Genomic DNA, 18,634 nt, shown 5'->3' on the forward strand with positions numbered 1-18,634 from the left:
CATGTTTGGGTTTTTTTTAACATGTTTGTTTACACCTGGTATTATAAAGTGCATGTGATTTTTTTTTTGTTGATCAAATTTATAATCTAACCAGTCAGATTGTTGAATTGGGTTTAGGCTTAAAGTTAGATTTAATATCCAAGATTATAACCATTTGGATGGCAGCCCCCTAGTCCAAAAAAAGAAAGAATTGTTTTACCTGTTGAAACTCCCCGAAGAAAAATACGCTGGTGAACGCGAATACATCGTAGTACAACAGGGACTTTTATTTTGACACAATATAAACGCACCGGAAGTTGAGTGTGTGGTTGCTCTATGTACCGGCGCGTATTCATCTCTATTGCTTCTGTATTAAGTCAGATAATTTATTAATCTTTTTTTTTCATGTGAGATTTTTGAATCGACGTGTTTTAATTTATGAGCAGGTTTGGTTGGTAAGCGCCAGATATGAGGACTGTTTTGATGGTGGCAGAGAAACCCTCTCTCGCCCAGTCTATCGCCAAAATACTCTCTAAAGGTGAGTTTATAACATAATGCTTTAAAAAGTTAAAGGCTTCCTGGATTGTTTGTTTTTTACTATGGTGCTGTCAGGATATTCTTTAAAATAACTTTCAGTAACAATGGCTATAGCTTATAAGAGATGTAGTGAAGTACCAGGTATTACCACCATATGATGCTTTCAGTTAACTGGTAGTACTAGATTAACTTGTAGTGCTGTATTTCACTTTTAATGTTATAAACTGTTGAATTTATGGACCTGACTATTAATATTAAATTTTGTATCCTATCCTGTTTAAACTTAAGCAGTCAGACATGTTGCCTCATGTTCCTTGATGTCTACATGTATCTGTAAAACTGTAGGAGACAACTACACTAGTCAAGTAATTGGACAAAACAAATATTAGGGTGTGTATACCAAATATACTGGTCAACATTTGAAATGGATCAAAACTTTTCATAAAAGTTGTCTTAAAACCAATACAATACCTGTTCTTGTCGTAGAACAATTTTGATTAAATTTTTTGATCAAATGTAATTATTAAGTAAATATTTCAATAATCTTATACCACATTTGCATGTTTAATTTCAAAATAGTTTATAAAAAAAAAAAAGGTTTTCATCAGTTGTATTTTACTTTTATTGGACCTCTATCTGGTATATTTTTTTTATTGGTAACAAAATATATCTGTCCATTGTAGTGTTCTGTAATGGTCACGTGGCATGCAGATTAAACAAATAAAATATATATTTTTGTTTTATTTAGATTTTTTATTCAAAAAAATTGTATTTCCATTTTATGATTTATAATCATGAAATCTTTTTATGATTTATAGTTGATAATTTTTAAAAAGCATACAAAATAAAAGTGATTCTTTGCATAAGATATGAGGGTGTGCTGTGTGTAATTATTTTGTATATATAATTACACAAACATTCATGTATGCATTTAAGAAACATTTACTTGTCTTATTTATTCTATATTATATATAAACAAATATATATATATAATATATATATATATATATATATATATATATATATATATATATATATATATATATATATATAAATGTTCTTAAATATATATGTTTTTGTGTTTAAAAATACATAATTATTACACACAGCACAGATACATATTTTATGCAGATATGCACTTTTATTTTGTATGTGATTAATTGCGATTAATCTTTGCCCAGCACTGATTATTTTATCAACTCGCAAACCCCCTGCAATTTCCTCAGTTTGTATAACCCTGCAAAAAAAAAAACTTTCAACAAGTTTTGGTAAGTATTTAATTTTTTAGTTCCTGATTTTTTTTTTTGATTATACAACCTTTGCTATAATTTTGTTTTCTCGGCCTTTTTCATACTATAGCCAGTATACCATTGGTATCAATAAAAAATCAGCAGATAAATATTGGTGGCCAATGCATCGATGCAAAGAAAAAATGGCAAAAATTTTTTTTTACAAATCCTGTTTATTATTTCACAGAGACAAGCATTGGGCAACTTAAGACATCCATATTTGTTCCTGTAGCATCTGCTTTGTGATTATATGTTTTTAAGCATAATTTCTCTCTTGTTGACTTCTTTGTGGTAGACAAACTTTAACACAAACATGACATGTTATACTGACAATTAATTATAAATCTAGTAGATCTTAGGCTTGGCTTTAGTTCTGTCGGGATGTTGCACATATACAGGCAATGTTGACATCCTCAAATTCCAGTGCGTAAGTCGGACATCTTGGGTTTTTTCGGAGAAATGGCATTCTGATTGCGATGGGGATGCTCTCCAGACTTGAGGAGTCTTCGATGCCCTTACAGAAGTGATTGTTAAGGCATTTGGCTTCATAGATGATCTGTGGCACACGATCCAGGTCAATATTCTCTCTGATGTAGAATAAACAAAATCAGTTTATGACTTTAAGTTGATTTTAAAACTACAAAATCTTTTTAAATGTAAAAGTCACCATAATGTGACCCTGTATGTGGAATCCAGTCTAAAGTCTCTTAATCTAATTTTAAGATTGGGAGCATCAGATTTGAGCTGGGTTTTCACAGGCAGGGTCACCAATGGTTAAAAAGCTTGTAAAGATAGTAATAAATCTGGGATTGGAAAGTCTTCTAAGCATTAGTTTAACTCACACATAGCTCCATGCAGAAACACTTCTCTCATTGATTCTGCTTGGTAGGTTGATCAGTTGTGTGTGATATTCTTTCAGTGTGGATGAGCAGTAGGTGTGCTCCACACACTGAGCTGGGATTGAACTGCATTGGCTGGGATCCCACGCCAGCAGAAAAACACTTAAAAGTCCAAGAATCTGAAGAAGAGAATACAAATTATTTAACAAATTTGTCTTAACAACCCACCAATAATTATTTGCATGTCTCTACTTTAGTACTTGGTTGTTTCCAGATGACAGATGAACTTAATTTTAAACTGTCTTATATTTAGTGATAGATGGATATATCTGACTGACTAGTTTCAGCAAATCTGCATTGATTTTGATGGAGCTTTTTTACGGCCAATAACATTTTCATTTTTTTTATGGTTGTGGATTGTAATTTTAAGTAAAAAAAAAAAAACTTTTGAAATTTAGCAATTTTGTCCACATCTCATTTGTGACACTGGACCACAAAAAACATTACCCAAAATTTTATTGGATGGGTCAAAAATATTAAAATGTATTATGCCAAAAATCAGTAGGATACTAAAGATCATGTTCCATGAAGATATTTGTACATTTCCTATCTTAAATATACAAAAAATGTACTTATCATTAATAATGTGTTGCTTTGGACTTTATTTGGACAACTTTCTTAATGGTCAACTTTCTTAATATTTGAAGAATATTTTATATATTTTCAATAGTTGTATCTCAACCAAATATTGTCATATCCTTACAAACCATATATCGGTGGAAAGCTTATTTATATAGCAAGTTTGATGGTCCATCCACACATTTGATATAGTTTAATTGCATATTTATTATTAAATGTATATATCAGCAATATCTCCGCTATCTGCTTCACTGCTTTTTAGGTATCAGCATTAATATCTACCATCAACAACTCATATTGCACATTTACTTGTAATTAGTAGATGCTTTTATCCAAAGTATGTATGTTTCCTGGGACTGAACTTGTGACCTTTTGCTTTTCTAATACAATGTTCTAATAATCAATGAAATACAAATATTTATGTATACAAATGTAATGTGCTCCTATATAGCTTAGTGGTCGAACATTTGCATTAGCAGCACAATGTACATATTGTAATGCACTCAAAAAAAAATTCAGCTTGTTAAAACAACTTAGTTTTGCAAGTCAGTTTAGCCTACTATTTTAAGTTATGACTTATAAGTGAGTTATAACTTACAAAAAACAAGTTGAAATTGTTTAACTTAATTTGTAAAGATAAAGTAACTTAAAAATATATATTGATTTAACAAAAATTATGCATTTTTTTTTTACAGTGCTTTAAGTCACTTTGGATAAAAGCATCTGCCAAGTGCATAAATGTTAATGTACACACAAACATGCATATGATTTTATCATATGTTGAGTTTGAGTCAGGGCTGGGCGATATATCATGCGCATCTCATCAGTAAAGCCGGTTCTGTGATTATGTGTAGTAAATGGCCATCACCTGCTTTCAAATGGAGTGCCATTTACTTCACTGAAGTAAACACTACAGGCGATTCTTCTGCAATAATGAATGCAAAATTGCCCCCATTGTCAGTGAATTACAGCTTTGTGTAGTAAATGCCGCTCGCAGGTGATGGCGATTTACTTTTAATCTCAGAACCGGCTTTACTGATGAGATGCGCATGACAATCCCTTCCGATATGTCGCCAAGCCCTAGTTTGAGTATGTGATGTTCACTTAAAATTTATTTAAAATATTTCAAACACAATTTTCAGTGCTGTAGTCCGGTCCAACTCAAATCCGAATCAAGGCCAGAGATCAAGCGTCAAATATGAATCCAACTTTATCTTGACGCTTGATCTCTGATCTTGAGTTGGACTCGACTACAACAACGAAAATTTGTCTATTATCCACTGTCTGGTACTACGTTTCTAATGTGAATTCTAGTGTGAAGTCTTAGCGAGGCATGCTCGGTTTTTGGGACTCACCTGTAGCTGTTGCATGATGTATCGTGGAGATGTAGTGGTGACCGGTGCAGGCTGAAGGTTTGGCTTGTCTGGAGTGGGTAAAGCTGCTGGTCCAAATGTGTCCATCCTCTCTTCTCAGGCTTATATTTATGTACCCTCATCTCAATGGAGTTCAGCCTTGAAAACGGTATACCATTAGCTCACGGTGCTTATGAGCGTCATTTATGGTTTAGACCAGGTAGAGCACTTAATGGAGAAAAGGAATGAATGGAAAAGATGGACTGCATAATTAGCTTCATATTCAAGATTGCATAATTAGGATCGTTCAGATTCATATGAAATAACTTCAATTCAAATTGATTGCATAACCGCTCCTGCATCGGTTGCGTTGCAGACATGAATGATTGATTCTTGACGTGCAGAAGGTTAAAGGTCACATAGCACACGCTGTTTCTGCTAATCTTATGTTAATCTTAAGTACTTGAGTAGTATTGCATCCTTCATATCTCTGAAGAGTCTTTAGTTTTATCAGATTTATAAAAGACAGATCAGCTGCACCGTTACGTTCTCCTGTACCGAGCTCCAAGAGGCGAAGTGAGTCATGAGCAGGCAACGCACACAAAACATTACCCCACCATCTCTGGATAACTCACGATTCACTATGTTTGTGTCTTTTATTATAAGTTCCCCTTTTAATTAGTTAACCTTGCTAGAAAGGCGCCCTTTGTATTAAGATAGGGCCTAATGGATGTTTTTATACATCAAAAAGACCATCAATGAGAAGTTTGTAGTTCATGAGAGCTACCGGCGAAGTGCTCTCTAATATTATTTTTGCTTGCCTTTGACTGACAGGTAGCTGTTCGAGTCGAAAAGGCCTAAATGGAGCATGTTCGGTCCACGAATACACAGCAAACTTTATGGGCCAAAACATGAGGTTCAAAATGACATCGGTGTGCGGACACGTCATGAGTCTGGACTTCATTGGCAAGTGTCTCTCGTCTTCCACACAGAACTGAAGTTTGGGTCTTCACAGCTTAGCCAATAAAAATTTCAATTTAATTTATGAAATGATTTTCAATTCAGTCAAATTGTTTTATTGTTTTATTGTATTCACAACTTCAATGTTTAACAGGAAAATATAACAACTGGGATAAAGTTGATCCAGCCGAGCTGTTCAGTAAAGCACCGACTGAAAAGAAGGAAGCAAACCCCAAACTAAACATGGTCAAATTTCTTCAGGTGACCTTTTCATTTTCTTTCTGCTATTGGTTGTTTCTGTTTTTTTATGAATAATTTAGATACTTTTCTCTATAACTTTGGATGTTGTGAAACAAAAAAAATCAGATAATTTACACACCACCATGTCATCCAAAATGTCGATGTCTTTCTTTGTTCAGTCAAGAAGAAATTGTGTTTTTGAGGAAAACATTCCAGGACTTTTCTCATTTTAATGGACCCCAACACGTAACAGTTTTAATGCAGTTTAAAATTGCAGTTTCAACGGAGTTTCAAAGGACTCTAAACGATCCCAAACTAGGCATATGGGTCTTATCTAGCAAAACGATTGTCATTTTTGGCAAGAAAAATAAAAAATATGCACTTTTAAACCACAACTTCTCTTCTTCCTTCGACTGAGTGACGTGCCAGCATGACCTCACGTAATTGCGTAATGCCGTGGAAAGGTCACGTGTTACATATATAAAACGCACATTTGCGGACCATTTTAAACAATGAACTGACACAACGCCATTAATTCGTATTATACCACATACAACAACGTCGGAACGGTCCTCTTTCTCCACACTTGTAAACACTGGGGCGTAGTTTCGATACATCATCTGTGACCTCTTGACGTGATGACGTATTGCGTGAGATCGCACTGGTGTGTCACAGGACCAAAGATAGACGAGAAGTTGTGGTTTAAACGTGCATTTTTTTATTGTTCTTGTCAAGATGACAATCGTTTCGCTAGATAAGACACTTATGCCTCGTTTGGGATCGCTTAGAGTCCTTTGAAACTCTGTTAAAATGCAATTTTTAAACTGCATTAAAATTGTTACGTGTTGGGGTCCATTCGAGTCCATTAAAATGAGAAAAATCCTGGAATGTTTTCCTCAAAAAACATAATTTTTTCTTAACTGAACAAAGAAAGACATCAATATTTTGGATGACATGGTGGTGAGTAAATTATCTGGATTTATTTTTTTAAGAAAATTGACTAAAACTTTAAGGCCGGCATATAGTTTTTTTTTACGTATATGCGAACATACGCACACGATTTAATGCACAGCCCTGCAAAGCATAGTTTATTTGATTGATACGTGTACACAGACGTTCAACGCATGTGCATTGCGACAAAATGCAATGCATTCTCCTGTACGCATATGCGTGACCTAGGCATAAAAAGTATGCGTGGACCAAAATCCTCTTTTTAACCCAGTGAAACATTAAGCTCCTAATATATAATAAAAATGGTTTTTGTTGACAGGTTGAAGCTAAAGGTTGTGATTATGTCGTCCTGTGGTTGGACTGTGATAAAGAAGGGGAAAACATTTGTTTTGAGGTGAGCCTAAATCTTAGGGTATCTACTCAATATGTGTAAAGGTCAAAGCCATCAGTGGTCATTGTGTTTTCTTATCCAGGTCTTGGATGCCATTCAGCCAGTGATGAATAAGCCGTACGGTAATGACCGTACGGTTTATCGGGCCAAGTTCAGCTCCATCACAGACACTGATATCTGCAATGCTATGAACCGGCTCGGAGAACCCAACAAGAACGAAGCTCTGTCTGTAGATGCTCGGCAAGAACTGGACCTCCGAATTGGCTGCGCTTTTACGCGGTATGAAAGTGGTCATTTGTAATCTGTAACTTTTTTGTGTTAATAATGAACAAAAACACATTTTGGGACTTTAGCTTATTCACCGTATCCACCACAGTTAGATAAGTCCATACATACCTTTCTCATCTCCGTGCCTGCTGTAACTCTGTCTGACGCAGCCCCTGCTAGCTTAGCTTAGCACAAAGACTGGAAGTGAATGGCTCCAGCTAGCATAGTGCTCCCAATAAGTGACAAAATACCGCAAACATTTTCCTATTTATCGTATTTCCACTGCTACTTGGGTGGAGTAATTTGCACAACTCTGACCGAACTCTCTGCTCCTCACCAGGGGACTTCACGGGTGCTGAGAGCAAATCACTCCGCCCGAGTAGCAGTGCTTTTTCTTCTGAGAATATAGTTCCCAGTATGTATACGGTTAAAAGATGGCTGTGTCTCATATGACCTTGTTATTTGTACATGGTGTTACTATACAAATCACAACACATAAATAGGATATTGTTGGCATTATTTTGTCACCTATTGGGAGCAGTTTGCTAGCTGGAGCCATTTACTTCCAGTCTTTGTGCTAAGCTAAGCTAGCGGGCGGGGGGCTGCGTCAGACCGAGTTACAGCATGCACAGAGATGAGAAAAGTGTGTATGGACTTATCTAACTCTGGGGGATACCATCAATAAGCTAAATTCCCAAAATGTGGGCTTGTTCCTTTAAGTACATAACGTAACCTGCAGTTTATGTTTCAAGCAGAGATGGCGATAGAGAGGCAAAAGTTTTAACCCCTTACACTGTTTGAACATAATCATTGTCTCTGAATTTTAGTTTCCAGACCAAATACTTCCAGGGTAAATATGGGAATTTGGACTCTTCTTTGATTTCCTTTGGTCCCTGTCAGACTCCCACACTGGGTTTTTGTGTGGAACGTCATGATAAGATCCAGTCCTTTACACCGGAGTTGTACTGGGTTGTCCAGGCAAAGGTCAGTAGTCCAGTACCACCAGTTGAACACAATTTTCGTTACATTTACTTCACGTTTAGGGATCAAGCAGATGCTTTCATGCAAAATGAGGAAAAACAACAAAGTGATTAGTCAAAAATTGTTTCTCGATCCAGTTTAATGTTCTCAATTATTTTAGAAAAATATCATTGTTGTGTATTTGATCTCGCTGCAGATTTTCTGTATTCCTTGGTATTTTGTGCCCACAGGTTTTTAAAGGGAAGGACAGCCCACTCACTTTGGACTGGGACCGCGTGCGGGTTTTTGATCGTGATATTGGTCAGATGTTTGTTAATATGGCAAGATCTGCTAAGGAGGCTAAGGTGTGTCTTATGTCTCAGTTCAGATTGTTTTTAAATTGTGGGTAATGTGAGTTTGAATGCGTTACAGTGTTAAATTGTGTACCTGCATAAGTTTTGTTGTGTCTCTTTCGCAGGTTGACTCTGTGACTAAGAAGGAAAAAGCCAAACAGAGACCTCTTGCATTAAACACAGTGGAGATGTTAAGAGTCGCCAGCTCTGCTTTAGGTTTGCAGCTTATAAAATTACATATTGTTGGAGTGAATGAACTTACAAGCTTGGTAAATACAGCTTAGTTACTTCAGAAATATCAATATAGAAATATACCAAACAACTCAGACCAGTATAGACATATTTTTGTAGACCAACCCGGTCTAGCTTCACATGGGTTCTTCTTCTTATGACAAAAAGTTTTTTCAGTGTGCTTTCAGGATTATTGCACAAAAATTATGATTCTTAAACATTTTGTTCGTCAAGAATATCTTCACAAATAAACACAATTTTGTAGTCCATGCTGATTTGTGGTGTAGTCCACTACACCACAGTCGCCCGATTTCAATCTCATCACCACCAAGCTTAGGACAACTCTTAGGACAATTTTTTTTTTTATTGTGCCCCATTTTTCATGCCTGATGACGTTAGTCCCTGACATCATCTGTAGTCCCATGTAACAGTCTTTAAATACTGAAAACATGGAAGTATTTGAAGGTTTCTAAATTTATCCCTGTTTGGATCCTAAGGAATGAATGGGGCTAGGCTAAATGCTAACACATTCACAACATGCTGTACAAAGATTAAGTGTACGTATTGAAAAAAAATAGGTATGCATTCATTCATCTAAGTTGAGGTAAGAACATAGTAAAATATTGAAAAACGTTGGTGTGCTCCTTTAAAGAAAGCATTTTTTGTAAGGCATTAAACTTTTGTGAAAATCATATAAAATGCTGGCGCTGGCTGGCAACTTTTTTTCTTAAGAGTTAACCAAAAACAGAAATGATATCATTATTGTGGGGGAATTTCTCCTTTTTTGAAGTGAACCACATCAGTTATGACCGAAGATAACAGTAATGGGTGTCTTCCTGCTGTGTGAAGCTTAAATATGCCCATGAATAAGTTGATTTAATGTGTTAATAAACCGGTTTGAATGTTTGTGTTTATCAGGAATTGGTCCCCAGCATACAATGCAGATAGCGGAGCGTCTTTACACGCAGGGTTACATCAGCTACCCTCGTACAGAGACCACACACTACCCTGAAAACTTTGACCTCAAAGGGACGCTCAAACAACAGGCCAACAGCTCATTCTGGGGCGAAACTGTGAGCAGGACCTCCTTTCTTTAACCGGCAATATCACAATAACTATCGATACATTGTTGTGTCTCTTGTGCTTTTTAATCAAGGCATGTTAAAGGGCACATCTTATACCCATTTTTACAAGATGTAATATAAGTCTCAGATGTGGCCAAAATGTGTCTATGAAGTTTCTGCTCAAAATACCTCATAGATTATTTGTTTTAGCATGTCCAAAATGCCCCTAATGGCACTTTTCTTCCGCATATTATCCCACGGTTTAGGTCGGGTCAGCTCACCTCAATTTGGCTTGGTTAGCTTTTAATGGGTATTAAAAAGTGGATTTTTTTATTGTAAATTGTAAAAGTGGATTTTGCATAATATGGGCCCATGTTTGTGTGTGTAGGTTAGAGCTTTGCTCTCAGAAGGCATAAACAGGCCGAGGAAAGGAGCAGATGCTGGAGATCACCCGCCGATCACACCCATGAGAGCGGCTTCAGAGAGTGAGCTTGGTACGGCTGTCACCATGAATTATTTTTTTCTTCACGTTACATTTATATGTGACACGTATTGTCTGGTATGGGTAGTATAGATTGCATTCTATATATCATATACTACCATTCAGAATTATTGAAACACTTCACTGAAATGGTTTTTCGTTCTTAAATGGTTTCTCGATCTTAAAAATCTTTTAATTTAAAGATGCTTGCTTATGGGGCGGTTTCCCGGACAGGGCTTAGACTAAACCTAGACTAAAATAAATGTAAGAGCTGTCCAAACTGAAAACAACTTGCACTGATATATCTTAAAATACTTCAGTGCCCTTTGTTTTGCATCAAAATGCACACAAGTAATTTTTTAGTAGGGATGCACCGATAGGAGTTTTTTTGGGCCGATACCGATTTAAACGGACAACTTCTGGCCGATGGCGATACCGATATTAAACACTTGTATACAATACTATACAGTTGTTCTATTAGCTAGTTTATTTCTGCATCAAATTATTTTTACTGAACATGGATTGGATCTAATTAACATTCAACTGACCAACATAATAAGAGAGGCACAAATTAAGCTAAAACAAATATAATAAGACAGCATGACAACCTTCAAAGGTGGTTTTTGCAATTCAGCATTTATTTTATTAACAACATTAACAAATGTTTTACATATAATGGATTTCTTTATGCAGTTATTAATAAACAATCGGTATCGGCCTTTCTCGTGCTATTGCCGATATGCCGATGGTTTCAAATTCATCAAAAATCGGCCGATAAATATTGGCGCATCACTAGTTTTTAGTAAGGCATGTTTGTTAAAACTAGTTATATTTCCTCATTAAACTAAGGCCTAGTCCTGGTTTAAACAATTTTTTTTAACTAATTTAAATGAGTTAAAACCTAGTCCTGGTTTTAACTCCGGGAAACCACCCCTAAATGTTTTAAATTACTTTTGTAGAAATATAATTATTTATTTTCTTTTATTAGAAAACGATTATTTATTTGAATATATATGTAGTTATATATGTGCTAAGTTTACGAAGTTTGTTGAACAGATAAGTCAGTAAGTTGGTTTGTATAATTTCTGAAAGTGTCTGGTTTTTTTTTAGGCAGTGATGGTTGGCGTCTGTACGATTACATCACACGGCACTTTATAGCGACAGTCAGCCCCGACTGTAAATATCTCCAGACCACTATATCTTTCAGCATCGCCACAGAGACCTTCACATGCACCGGGAAGACGCTCATTTCTGCTGGTATGTACTTTCACAAAGTCAACGGTTTGGTTGTGTCAGACTGCATAAGTATTTAAATTTCACAAGAGTCATTTATTTTTTGTGTTAGTCATTTTCTTGTTCTCTGTCTCAGGATACACTGAGGTGATGCCCTGGCAGGGTATTCCACAGGAAGAAGCTTTACCGGTGTGTGAGCGAGGAGATGTATTCACAGTGGATGAGATCAAACTGCTGGAGAAACAGACCAATCCACCAGACTACCTTACAGAGGCGGAGCTTATCACACTGATGGAGAAACACGGCATTGGTGAGAAAGACCTGCTAGTTGCTCCTCCGTCTTTAAAACTTGAAGATTTAAATTGGCCAAATATGAGATACCTTCAAATTGAATTAATGTTATGTACACTATGGGGCGTTTTTTATAGCAGGCGCAATGCTATTACTATTGCTATTGAAAGTAACCAAGGGGACTATTTTTGGGCAGTGCGTAATATCATTACGCCTGCAGCAGCCATGTTACGGCAGCAAACTCCTTGATTATTACGCCAGAATGAGAGTATAGTTCCTAGCCATGTCTGCCTAGAAAATCTCAACTTTTAATTTTCTGTCAATCTTAGTACACGATGTAACTACAGAAGAGTCACTTTAAATAGGAAAAATATCCAAACTCTTTGGGGTTTTTGTTGCGAGATGCTAATGGTCTAATCAGATTCAATGGATTATGCTAAGCTATGCTAAAAGTGCTAGCGCCAGACCCGTAAATCTGAATGGATTCCAAAACGGTAAAAATCAAATGTTTAACTCTAGGAGAGCTGGAAAATGAGCATATTTTCAAAAAAGTGAAGTGTCCCTTTAATATATTGTCCACTTTTGTTACAAAAGATCAAAGTAATGTATGTAATATATATATAATGACCCCTTCAGCCATGAACTTATTATATATGCAGTTGTCATAAAATTGCTCTGTTTTCAGGTACGGACGCCAGCATTCCTGTCCACATTAACAACATCTGCCAGAGGAACTATGTGACTGTTGAAAGTGGCCGTAAACTCAAACCCACCAACCTGGGAATTGTTCTGGTTCATGGTTACTATAAAATTGGTAAGAGGTGGATATGCCAAACACAGTAAATAATGCACTTAAGTTGGTTGGTGCCTGTGTGTGTCGTTGGTTGTGGTACCTTTGGGGGTAACTGAAAGGTTGTAGGTTTCAACCACACAAAGGTGCAATGTGGGACTTCTAGACGGATTTCTTGACAGAAATGCTATATAATCTACATAACTATATTATCAGTGGTGTATAAAGACCATACATAATGAACTGTATTGTTTTTGTTACCTTAGAACAGGGGTGGGGATTTTCCTGCAGAGTTTAGTTCCAACCCTAATTAAACACACCTGGAAAATCTCATTAAAGTCTTCAGGATCACTTGGAAATTAAATCCAGGTGTGTTTGATTAGGGTTGGAAGTAAACTCTGCAGGACAGTGGCCCTCCGGGACCCAGGGTTCCCCACTCCTGCTTTAGAATGAGTCATTTTTATTTACAGTTACATGGAAGTTGCCTTCATGTTCTACAGTAGCCCTAAACGGACAAACAAAGCACATTTCATCACTACATTGTCTCACGATTACGTGTCTGTCCTGTGGCGGCCACCGTAGCTTCACTATGTGAAAAGGAGGGGTGCAAGTCTCACCACTAGATGCCGCTAAAAGTCCCACATTGCACCTTTAAAACATCACCATTGAACCATCCGGGTTACTCCAGTAGTTATTACAAATTAAAAACGTCATGATTGGCTTTTTTACTGGAAAGCAGTCATACTGATGGTTGCACTTTCTCCCATTCGTAGTATTAGAACTACAGTGTCTTTTTTATATCTATAGACCTTGGCTAAATTGCTATTTTGCATGTTTTAATTTGTTCATCTGTAGATGCAGATTTAGTTTTGCCAACTATCCGGAGCGCTGTGGAAAAACAGCTGAATCTGATCTCTTTAGGGAAAGCGAACTTTCAACAGGTCTTACAGCACACACTGGACATATTCAAGAGGAAGTTTCACTACTTTGTGGACTCGATCGCTGGTAATGCCTATACATTTGGTCAATGTTCATATTTAGAAACTCACGCCATCAAAGTATTTCCAAGTCTTATGCTAAACTATATAATAACTATTACTAATAACTACACTGTTAGAAAAAATGGCCAAAAATGGTCCTTAGCTGTCACTGGGGCGGTACTCTTTCAAAAAGTACACATCTAAAGAGATCATATAAATACAAATTGGTACCAAAGGGGGCATATTAGTACCTGAAAGGTACATATTGTTACCAGATGTATGCACATCTGTATCTAAATAGTACCTATAAGGCCCTTTTTTAATGGGTACTGCCCCAGTGGCAGTTTGGGACCATTATTTTACCCTTTTTTTTGACAGTGTATTAATAACTTTGTTTGAACCAGCCACAACATGAGGGCAAGTTTCTTACAACAAGCTGTTGTTTCAAATTTGCTTTGTGATGCCACAAAGTCGCATGCATTTATTGTTTAAAGTACACTTTTATAGAGCAGGATTTTGGACAACAAATGTATTTATATTTTGCATATATATTCAGTATAAGAATATGCTGTAAAAAATTTTTTTTTACAGGTATGGATGAACTAATGGAGGTGTCGTTCTCTCCGATTGCTGCTACGGGGAAGCCACTTTCTCGTTGTGGCAAATGCCATCGCTTCATGAAATACATTCAGGTCTGTGAGAACTCGTATTAAACTGTCTTTCTAAATATTTGACCTCTAGACAAACTATCAACGTATTTTGTAAGGTGATTGTCTTATTTAATACAGTGTATGTTTTCGGTATAGATAAGAGTAAATGGAAAACGAAGCAGCATTTTCATTTTAAGAGACATGCACACAAAAACAGCACTATTTCTTGCGCACCCAAAAGTGCAGAATTCCCACAGGTCCTTGAAATCCTTGAAAGTTTGTGAATCTGGGGGGAAAATATTTAAGGCCCTGGGAAGTTTTTGAAAATATACATACATAGATAAGATACAGGTCATTAAAAGAGCTTGAATCTATTTAAAGTCGCAATGAAATTGAAATGAAAAACTATATATATTTTTTTAATATTGTGGTATTATTAACAAATGACTTATCTGTGAGCTTCATTATTTTTTAAAAATTCGTGTGTGCTCATAATCTTTAATCAAAAATGCAAATCTCCTCCCCTCCTCAAAACGATCTCTCTTCACTTCCGGTCAAAAGTATGGCAGGTGGGCGGGGTCCGGGAGAAGATCGCAGTGATTAGCAATTAGCAACACGACCCAACTTCAAACGATCCAATCAGATCTCGATGGACAAATTCAAATCCAGCCCTGCCTTATTTCATCTCAAAAGCCGTTTCATTCGGATATACGTCACCACGGGGAAAATAAGGCAATCGCTACTTCCGTTTCATGGCGACTTTAATGCAAGAAGTTTTCTGGAAAAAAAATCATATTATTCCCTGTGTAGTATAGGATAATATCATAAAAATTCTAGACTTTTTAAGCACACGTGCTAAACTGTTCGCTTTAAATGCTTTTATCTTCTGTATGTGAATGTTGATTCATACCAAAATGCTTTTTTGCATAGTTGTGTTTGCCACATGAAAACGTCTCGGGTTACGTATGTAACTGTTGTTCCCTGAGTAGGGAACAAGACGCTGCGTCTCCCTTGCCATACTTCCTGAGTCCCTGTAACGCCGTCTTTGGCAATATTTCAGATAGCGATATACTTCCTACACCTTGTCTTTGTTGTTAAGCCTCACCATTGGTTGAATTTGATATAGACATTCAGACACACTTACCACTGGAGGCTTCCCCAAAGTGTCACCATAGTGACGCAGCGCGAGTTCCCTCAAAAGGGAACTGTAACTATGTATCTTAAAAGGTAACACGATGTAACCTTGCTTTCACTTGAAATGTGCCCCCACATTTAGTCCTTGAATTTGAGGGTATTGGACCTGGAAGGTCCTTGAAAGGTCCTTGAATTTGAAGTTAACTAAGGTTTGGGAACCCTGAAAATGGGCCTTTTCAATATGGTATGAGGGTATTTGGACCTGAAACTAGACAGGCACATTCTGGGCACACCTGAGACTAAAATTACATCTTGAAAAATTGCCATATTAGCTAACCTTTAAGTTCAGCATTGATCCCTAACCCTAAACCATTGATCTTTACTGCTGACCTTTCATTGAATTGGTCTATTAGTTTTCATTTCTGATTGTGTTAGAAACAGGAGCTTTTAACCCATGACCTTCCCATTGCGCGCTATTACGTGAACTACTTACCATTGGTTGCTGATGACTATTGTATTTTGTACTTTTTGTACATTATAAAATTCCTCTTTAAAGCTGTGATGTCAGGTTGAGGAGGTCACGAGGATGTTGATTATGCGCACTGACTAACAAAGGCTAATTTGACCTGGGGGCTTTTGTTGAGTCACACAATACACAAACTGATCGTGAGGTCATCTGTATAGACACATCATTCGTTCCTTAATAACATACACATGGCCACTTTCTGTCTGATCAAGTCTTTCTCTCTCTCTTTGTCCATCCCTGTGTTTCTTAAAGTGACCTTCAACATTGAATTTTTTAAAATAAATGTGAATATTTTGAATCCAGAATGATCGCTCACCGATTAGTCATAAATGTCACTTAACATTAAATGTGCATCCTTCATACTTAATTATTGGCTGTTGATTTAATGAACCTATAAATCATAAATCATGTCTGGACCAAAGTTACTCATACTGGAGTGAGATGAAGGTAGATGTACTAAATGAACTCTTTGCTAAATTTTAATCTTTGCTTATATAACTTTATATCAAATAGCAATACACACTGAGTGTATATGAAATTTAAGCAAAACTTACATATATTAATAATAAATATTTGAACGTTTTATTAATTGAGCACATAAACATTTCAAGTTTCAAATTGCTAATGTACAGCTTAAAATCACAATGTAATAGTTGACTTTTCTATAAGTAATAAATGCAAACCTTTTAACCACTCTTCTTTGTCTCCCCAGGCTAAACCCAGTCGCCTGCATTGCTCGCACTGTGATGAGACCTACAGTTTACCCCAGAACGGAGCCATTAAACTTTACAAAGAGCTGAAATGTCCTCTGGATGAGTTTGAGCTGGTGCTCTGGACCTCAGGATCTCGAGGCAAAAGTTACCCCGTGTGTCCGTACTGCTTCGGCAACCCCCCCTTTAGAGACATGAAGAAAGGTAGGACGGATCTGAAATCAACCCGTTCGTGCATTATTCTTTTTTTTTTGTGCCACTTGATATCTTGGAACTTCTTTAAAATGTTTTATAAGTGTTAAAGGGGAAATATCATGAAAATCTGACTTTTTCCATGTTTAAATGCTATTATTGGGTCCCAACTGCTTATTTTAACCTTGAAAATGTGAAAAAGAAAAACCCAGTAACTGGTTTACCAAAAATTATTCTCTGCAAGCATGTGAAAAATTATGTCTATAAAATTTGGCTCCCCTTGTGATGTCAAAAGGCAATTTTAACATGTTATTATACCTATATGGTATCTTAAGCTAAAACTTCACACACATACTCTGGGGATACCAAAGATTTATTTTACATCTTTAAAAAGTCTTGTGAAATGTCCCCCATTGATACATCTATCACATGGGTAACATTCGTAAATGCATTAGATAACATAAACTAGCAATATAGTTTTTCAGCATTTATAATCTTTGTATTAATGCAAATACAGATTGTTCATGCTAGTTCATTCATATTTATTTAACCTTGTATTAAGTTGCTATTTTATTATATTTTCTTTATATTTTCATTTTGTTAATGACACCTCTTTCATCTCCATCCTCAGGAATGGGCTGTAATGAGTGCACCCACCCTTCCTGCCAACACTCCCTAAACTCTCTTGGCATCGGTCAGTGTGTCGAATGCGAGACGGGTGTCCTCGTTTTCGATCCCACCTCTGGCCCCAAGTGGCGCATGGCCTGCAACAAATGCAACGTAGTGGTGCATTTCTTTGAACACGCCCATAAAGTGCAGGTGTCCCAGGACAGCTGCGAGTCCTGCGAAGCCTCCCTGGTTATCGTAGACTTCAATAAGGCGCGCTCACCGTTGCCTGATGGTGAAACGCAGCACACCGGCTGTGTGTTTTGCGATTCTGTGTTTCAGGACCTCGTGGAGCTGAAACATGCGACCATGCGGCATCCTATGCACCGGGCCGGAGGGGCCCGGAGAGGGCGGGGGAAGGGACGAGGAAGGAGACCGGCTGGGAGAGGGAATGCTAAGAAACCCAAGGATAAAATGGCAGCGTTGGCAGCGTATTTTGTATAGAATGTATTTGTAGAGTATTTGCTGTGAAGTAAAACTCAAAGCCAAGTAAACAGAACAAAGGTGCAAATGGAAAATAATGGCAATAAAGTTTGTGTAACAGAATCTGTGCTGTGCTCTCATCTGTGTTATTTGTATGGGTTTAGTGGATTTAGCATATATTCAATGTGTTGTTTGAAAAAGAACAATATTTTTAACATGGGGTTCAGTAAAAAGGACCTATGTTCATATACATATGACTCTGAATAAACTACATAAAAGCACATTAAAAATGCACTAAAATGTAATTATTTCGCATTATGTCTTTAAAGTATATAAATAAAATAATTACAATAATTAGTGGCCAAATTATACCTAACGACGCCCACACGGGCAAATCGATCCGGCAACCAAATGGATTGTCTTCAAGACTTTTTAGGGAAGTCTCCGCACTCGGCCGCCATATTTGCCACGCAATCGGGCCGCTATTTCAGTCAGCCAAGTCTTAT

General features: G+C 36.8%; 2 protein-coding genes across 2 annotated transcripts; one reads left to right on the plus strand and one right to left on the minus strand.

Annotated features, from left to right (window-relative positions):
• Positions 1-296: 296 nt before the first annotated feature.
• top3b (DNA topoisomerase III beta) lies at positions 297-18,251 on the plus strand. The gene is made up of 17 exons (XM_065250903.1): positions 297-517; positions 5,470-5,601; positions 5,750-5,856; positions 7,106-7,180; positions 7,260-7,456; positions 8,272-8,428; positions 8,656-8,769; positions 8,883-8,973; positions 9,907-10,061; positions 10,441-10,546; positions 11,644-11,790; positions 11,903-12,076; positions 12,743-12,871; positions 13,703-13,852; positions 14,419-14,519; positions 16,850-17,051; positions 17,671-18,251. The coding sequence occupies exons 1-17, from the start codon at positions 448-450 to the stop codon at positions 18,147-18,149; spliced, it is 2,586 nt and encodes an 861-aa protein (XP_065106975.1). The 5' UTR covers positions 297-447; the 3' UTR covers positions 18,150-18,251.
• Positions 1,983-4,721, minus strand: LOC135732144 (interleukin-25). The gene is made up of 3 exons (XM_065250038.1): positions 4,639-4,721; positions 2,648-2,823; positions 1,983-2,392 (listed from the first exon to the last, which is right to left on the minus strand). The coding sequence occupies exons 1-3, from the start codon at positions 4,651-4,653 to the stop codon at positions 2,173-2,175; spliced, it is 411 nt and encodes a 136-aa protein (XP_065106110.1). The 5' UTR covers positions 4,654-4,721; the 3' UTR covers positions 1,983-2,172.
• Positions 18,252-18,634: the final 383 nt, after the last annotated feature.

The sequence above is a fragment of the Paramisgurnus dabryanus genome, chromosome 5 (assembly GCF_030506205.2).
Source record: "Paramisgurnus dabryanus chromosome 5, PD_genome_1.1, whole genome shotgun sequence".
Classification (NCBI taxonomy): domain Eukaryota; kingdom Metazoa; phylum Chordata; class Actinopteri; order Cypriniformes; family Cobitidae; genus Paramisgurnus; species Paramisgurnus dabryanus.

What these genes read in the sequence shown, in the direction of transcription:
- top3b (XM_065250903.1), top strand. Translation starts at nt 448, where the DNA reads ATGAGGACTGTTTTGATGGTGGCAGAGAAACCCTCTCTCGCCCAGTCT. An exon ending in ATTGGCTGCGCTTTTACGCG is followed by an intron (nt 7,457 to 8,271) that starts GTATGAAAGTGG and finishes TCTGAATTTTAG; the next exon opens with TTTCCAGACCAAATACTTCC. An exon ending in GCTTCATGAAATACATTCAG is followed by an intron (nt 14,520 to 16,849) that starts GTCTGTGAGAAC and finishes TTGTCTCCCCAG; the next exon opens with GCTAAACCCAGTCGCCTGCA.
- LOC135732144 (XM_065250038.1), bottom strand. An exon ending in GTTTCTGCATGGAGCTATGT is followed by an intron (nt 2,393 to 2,647) that starts GTGAGTTAAACT and finishes ATTCTACATCAG; the next exon opens with AGAGAATATTGACCTGGATC.